Below are 6745 nucleotides of genomic sequence, written 5' to 3'. Positions count from 1 at the left end.
AAAAAAAAAAAAAAAACAAACAGACTTTTTACTTAACATAAAAGAGAACACCTAAGGTGACCGTTTTAAGTCAATTTTCTAGTACATTTTCAGGAATTTGTTCCCTCGGATTCCCTAGAGAATCTAAGCAATCAGAAGTGATTCTGCTGGTAGCCTCTGGTGATCAGAGTAAATAATTTGAATGACACACTTCCTGTCCCTCGCTGGCTACACTCACACTTTTACTGTATCTAAAAAGGCAGCCATGGTTGTCACCCATACTGGGCTTCAAACATGTCTGATTTTGTTCACTCTCATAACACGGGGGGTGGAAACATTGACATTTTATGCTTCCCATTCAACTCTGAGAATGTCTTTAAGTTACAACATTTCTGCAAAATCACTAAGTATTTCCTGTACTTACTGAAAAGATTGTCAAAATATTAAAAAAAAAATAAAATAAAATGTCTTTCCTATATCTAAGATCATTTGCAATAAATATAAAAAAAAAAAAAAAACTTTTGTACTATCTAATATTGAGCTCTAGCAATTTATGCAGTTTTTTATTTAAAAAGAAAAGTTTATAAAACATTGATTGAAGCAACATACCAATTAGAAGCAGATATGAATGATCTCTGACAGTTATTTCCACTCTGAGGGTGTTCTCTTGATAGTCAACAGTGACTAGGTTCGATTTCATACACTATTTGAGAAAATAAATATACAACATGACACTTTCTAAACAGCTAAACCATCTTTAACTGCAATAACTGCAACTAAAGTCTTCTCACATCACTGACAGAGTTAGATGAGAGGATGTGAATTTCAAAACTATTTCAAAAGAATTATGGTAAAACAGGACACATTACTTTCTATCAGCAGATTTTTTTTTAGATTTAAAAGTAAAAAGTGGCAAAAAGAGAAAAATGATATACTTAAACATTCACCTATATATAAATACCATATTTTCAGTATGTTTACACACTTGTAAAATAATTTCTTATATTATCCTGGGAACGGTATGATAAAGGGTGGGGATGCCAGCAACAGAAACCTCCGCAACAGCAGGTGATAATACACCTTAGGGCTATGTGCAGACCTAGGATAAAAAAACTGTGCTTTTACCACTCCTAGATGCCTAGCTGTGCTTTGTTTTCAAAGAAAAAAAACTGTTTTTTTTTAGAGGAGTTTGCAAATGACTGTGCAGGGATTATTAGGCTTAGGTGGGCAAAGATGAAAATTAAAAAAAAAAAGTAAATATTGAAACTAGACCCTTCAATAGATTGAGGACCTTCCTAAATAGAAAATGAGGCAGCTAGTGTGTGCACCCCCTCCTATCCATAAAAAGGTCCTCTGGAATCTGAAGTCTTCTGTGACCAAAGGATCTGAGTTCTCTGTACCCTTTTACTCGATCCCCAGGCTGCTGAGGCGGGCCCACATTGTGGGGAAGTGGCCTTTCTTCCAACAATGGTCCTTGCCACCACTGGGCACCTGTACAAGCTCTTTCAGGAGTCTTTAGACATACAGGTCCTTGGTGGCAGCACAGGCAGCAAATTGCCACTGGATGCCGCATTGATCATCAGGAAAAAAAAAAAAAAAAAAAACGCACAGCAACGCTACAGAAAAAATGTCAGAATTTATTGTGAATAACATCCTGGTAGACAACACAGCTACTTTAAGCACAGAATGTGCCCACGCTGAAGTTGGTAAAACAGCATCCTGACAAAATATGTCAGGATTCCAACCCCTGAAAGAGGGAAGTAAACACACATTATTATATTTAATCTATCATGGTTCACAGCAGGGATTTGCTGCTAAGTTTAATGGTGTTTGTAACCATTGTTTAATATGAAAAAAAAAACAAGATTTCTTTTAAAAAAAAAATATCCAAGCTTTTGACCACAGGCTTATAGTACTCAAGTAGAACTCCAGTTACAAGCACAGAAAATAGGCGCAGCCTCTGCTGGTTGCCAATACCTTGTCTGCTAACACAGCTCAGTGAGTAGCAGGCAGACAAAATCTATATTGGCCATTCATAGTATACAAGGTGCTCTGTAACTGGCTAAGGAAAGAAAAGTGCATCAGTGGATGAGAGCTGCCAGTCTTATCACAAGACTGGAAGAACAGCAGGGCTGTAATGTTCATCAGAAATAAACTATGTGTCTTAATATGCACAGAGTGAAGGACAGGGAGTGTGGGAGTGCGCTTGTGTGTGATAATCAATGGAGTACTAATAGAAAAGGTATTGATGGTGGCTTAAGTTATCTTTTCAGTTTTCTTGACTAAACCATTCCATTAAACATACAACAATGCAAAACATTAGGGCCGTTTAATTAACCTTCCTGGCTGTCTGATACAGATTACATTGTTTTAAATTGCCAGCCAGGTTAGGTCCCCCCCCCCCCAGCGCACCAACCCCACGTGCTCACACGTCCAATTGATCACACTGGGGAAGTGAGGCCAGGGGACACAGATGCCGGGCGGGGATTGTCGGAGGATACTGTGGGCTCGTGGGGACCATGTAAGTCCTTTACAATGTCACTTTGAGCGTGGCTTGGGGTTACCACTGTGGTACTGATAATTATCTCCGAGACACACTCGGGAATACCGCCAGGGAGGTTAAAGCTTTCCAAGACTGGAGAAGATAGATTTGCTGGATCACCCAGGTTCACCCATGAAAGTGTATCTTCTCTAATCTTGGAGAGCTTTAATAAATCAGGCACAAAATGCAGACATCCCCTGTTAAACTGCTGTATGTAAATGACCAGATTTTCAATTTTAGAATTCTTTTCCAATTTTTACTGTATTTAAATGATTTAAGGAGCAATATAGCATGCATGTGATTCTATATTAGATTGTTTCCTTTTTCCTTTAAAATTCCCAGTTCAGAAAGCTCAATTTAATTAATTACTATCAGTGACAAAATACTGCACATATATCTTTGTCAGACTTAGTCAAACTATTTCACTCGCCTTTTTATAGTACCTTTTGCTTGGTGTATATGACTATAATAACATTATCATCTGTTTGGAACCATTCATATCTGCATCAAAAAGAAAAAAAAATAGAAATTAAATAAAAATATATGCAAAATAAAATAAGAATCACATAGAAAAGATGGAGAGAATGCTCAGAAGATTTACTAACACATTTTTTACTTTCCTGAAGGACATTTTTTTTTATATTTTTCTTTGTTACAACAGCAATTCTACTTATAATGCTTATAGAATCTTTATTTCAAAACTGCAAGGTACAGAAATGTTAACTAACCATCTACCCTATTTCATCAGATGAAAGACAGATAAATGACCAGATTTGTAGCTGTAAGGTTGCCTGTTTGGGGGTGGGATAGGCAGTAATTTAAAAGTAATGTAATGTAATGTAATGTACAAAAATGTAAATTGCTGCTGGAAGCTTTGCTTGGTTTTTCTCTCACTCTTTCAACCCAGAAGCTTTTTAGTTTAAAAAAAGATGATAATGTCAAAAAGGCACTTTCAGGCACAAATGTTAGATTTCATCATAAAAGCATTACAAAATAACTCAATCAAATCTGTCCCCACTGAAAATAGCATTCAGCTTTCTTTTGTATGGTAAAGACAGAACCTTGAGGGATCCGATATCAGGCCCAACTAGTGAAGCATTCCAACTTAATTGATGTATTTTGTCAAATTCCTATTTTAGCAGGTGCTCAGTTCCTCTCTGTCTGAATGTATTAAGCAATAATACTTTGAATACTTTGAGTCATACCTAATAAAACATTCAAAATATATTAAGGATCACAGCCAAGTCCTGCAGGCTTTTATTTTTTTTAACTCAGTATGGCTGGTTACCACGTATTTCATCTGATAAAAGTTTATAGTAAGCAATAACATGTGGATCATCATGAAGTATTATGACGAGGGTCAGCTAAGGGCACCATGGCACCCAGAAGCAAATTAGAGGATTAGAGAGGAGTTTCAATATTTTACATTATCTACTTCAGAATTATGTCCAGCAGATATTATGTGACGGAAGAAAGTCTCCCATTGTTTTTAAACGCACAATGAAAGGATAGTTCCTAAAAAACGCACCTTGCATTCTGGGTTTTTTACACTTATATTAGTCCTATTTGGTATTTTTTTGTAACAATAGGCTTTCTACATGCATACCACAACCAGACCATTGGATCCTCTTATGTTTGCCCATGTCTTACCCTTTCAGAAAAGCAAGTTTATTATTGTTGGGTGCTATTTCATATAATAAAACAAACAATTGTGTTTAGTCATGTGATCCCAGGAGAAGGAGGGGATCTTTTATATACTTTAATATTATAGTTATGTGTTTTAATACACCTGTGACACATCTGACTGATAAGTTGCAATATATTACAGTTTTGTTTACGGCTTTTCAAACAGAAATGTACACATCATCAGTAACCATATTTCGCCATGCACAAAATACAAACTAACCTGGGGTGAAAGAGTTTTTCTTCATGCTGCAAGTGGCTATTGGATGATGCACCTAAAGAATAGTTAACATCAAAACCAAATGCTTTTAGGATATTCTGCAGAATAAAAGCAACTTTAACAGTCAAAAATGCAAATCACAGATAGATGCAAATTTCTATTTAAAGTGTAATTAAGTACATATGAAAAGCAATAAAGTAAAACAATTACCTAAGACAGTATATAACTGGCTAAGAAGTAGGAAATGGGAAGCAGTAGATGGGAACCACTATACGACACAAACCCCAAAACAACGGCGGGCCAAGACTGGAGAATATATACTATATAGAATATAGAGAGTGAATATATCATATGGGAAACTGGGTGATCCAGCAAACCTGGATAAAATGGATTTATTAAAATGAGTTTTTCAATCCATGATTAAATGCATTCCAGCTTGGCTTTGTCAGTCAGCATGTGCACTGCAACAGAGCCTTACTTGGCTGACAATGCGACTATCTTTGTGCCTCTCGTTGAACAATTAGAAGACATTTAAACAAGCAGTATAACAACCTTATGCTTTAATTTATGTACAAGACAGTAAGGCAAATAAAGCAAAAGTAACACTGTGGGATTTTTTTTTTTTTTGCATCTATAATAAACAGAGGCTTTAACGCACTTTTTCCAAAACAAAATGAAAAAGTTGACTAGAATTGGTATATACTATATCTAACACTGTGTTCAGGGTACCTGTGCCCTGTACAGCATTTTATTAAAAGAATGGTATTGTGGGGGCATTTCTGTGAAAAGACATGGACAGGAGGGATACAAAAGTTGTCAACAAATAACATTTATAGAAAAGTACTTTCATTCAGTACTAACCATTCACAGGCTGTGTTTTTGCACTGTCTGTTGAAGTTAGACCTGTAAAAGTAAAACAAAAAAGTATTTTAAACTCTAATATATACAAAAATTAAAAAAAAAACATACATTGTAGATACTATTGTGCAGAGAAACTATTTATTAAAAAGCAGTATATGTAACTACAGAAGAGTCAAAATGTTTTTCAATATCAAAGTAAGAATATTTGTTAGGTTACTTTTAGTTGCTGCCTCGATGATAAAATTTCTGCAAAATGAGAGAAAAGCTCCCCAACATGGGCTTTTACCCGTATGCACACACACACGCGGAAAGTACTCGGGATTTAGAAAATATTTAGACTTCCTAAAAACCTTTTTCAATTTTGCTATGCTTCAGCCTGATGCTATAATTGTTCTTCTATTTTAGCATTATGGAGGCTACTATGCTCTTGGGAATCTTCAGTGTAGCAAAAATTATTTTGTAGCTTTCCCCAGATCCATGTTTTGCAATTACATTAAAATAACACTTCCCATTGCTAAAGGCCCTCACCCTAACCTTTCTCCCCTTACCTTGGTCACAATAAGGACCTGGCTTTACATCAGGGATTGTCTGGCTCTTTATTCTATACCTTCCTAACTGACCCCCCTTTTTGATAACCCCTTCTTCCCCCTTGGTTTGCACCAAGGTAACATAGCAGGCCATACCAGGGAGGACTGGTCACAAGCCAGACATTTCCTAGATCTATCTTCAGGTAGATTCCTCCCAGCCATTTCTAATCCATTAACAGTCTAAAGGTATCTTGGTTGACTTCTATGCTGTTGATACTTTTTTGCAAGTCTTTGTGTCTCTCAACCAATGTACCTCCATCTCTGACTGAAGCTGAAAAACTTTGCACCCTAGACACACATCCTCAACATCTCATTAGGTCTTATGACTTAATCACACCAAAATTAGTCTCTAATTGGCATAGAGACCTTGGCCAGGAGATAGCAGAGTCCGACTGGCTGACAGCCTATGAACGCACACTTAAATCATCTGTTTGTGGGTATACACTGGAGAAAAAATTTAAAATTTTGACATGTTGGTACATTCTATTCATTGTCACCTATTAGCGGCTGCCTGCCAACTTATCCCACTGTATTGAAAGCAGACTACTGTACCCTCCCCCTTTCTCACTGGGTTGACAAGGTAAATGATATCATGAGAATGGAAGAGATCAGGGTGTTCGATAATGAATGTATGGACAAGTTTCGAACTAGATGGGCTTGTTGGGAACATTTTAGCTCCTCCCCTGTGCTGAAAGTCAGACTGGGCTCCTCCCCTCTTCTTCATGACTATTTTCAATTCCACTGTGCAGATTCTGCTCTCTTGCCCATCTTTCCCTATTCCTGTCCCTCTCCTCGCTTTTGTAAGTGTATGGTTTTCACACAAGCTGCAAGGATTTAACTGGCACAGGCTCTCATTTGTCTATCCTAAGTTTG

At 36.8% G+C, this 6745-nt stretch overlaps 1 protein-coding gene across 1 annotated transcript in view; it reads right to left on the bottom strand.

Moving 5' to 3' along the window:
• Positions 1–6745, bottom strand: part of CYB5R4 (cytochrome b5 reductase 4) — a gene marked incomplete in the record, with an annotated part of 46330 nt that overhangs the window by 23277 nt on the left and 16308 nt on the right. The window contains 4 exon segments of the mRNA XM_072408591.1: positions 589–682; positions 2965–3022; positions 4428–4479; positions 5286–5327. Of these exon segments, the coding sequence (XP_072264692.1) occupies positions 589–682; positions 2965–3022; positions 4428–4479; positions 5286–5327 (246 nt within the window).

Source organism: Pyxicephalus adspersus, chromosome 4 (assembly GCF_032062135.1).
Source record: "Pyxicephalus adspersus chromosome 4, UCB_Pads_2.0, whole genome shotgun sequence".
Classification (NCBI taxonomy): Eukaryota; Metazoa; Chordata; class Amphibia; order Anura; family Pyxicephalidae; genus Pyxicephalus; species Pyxicephalus adspersus.
This window is presented reverse-complemented; position numbering and strand designations above follow the sequence as displayed.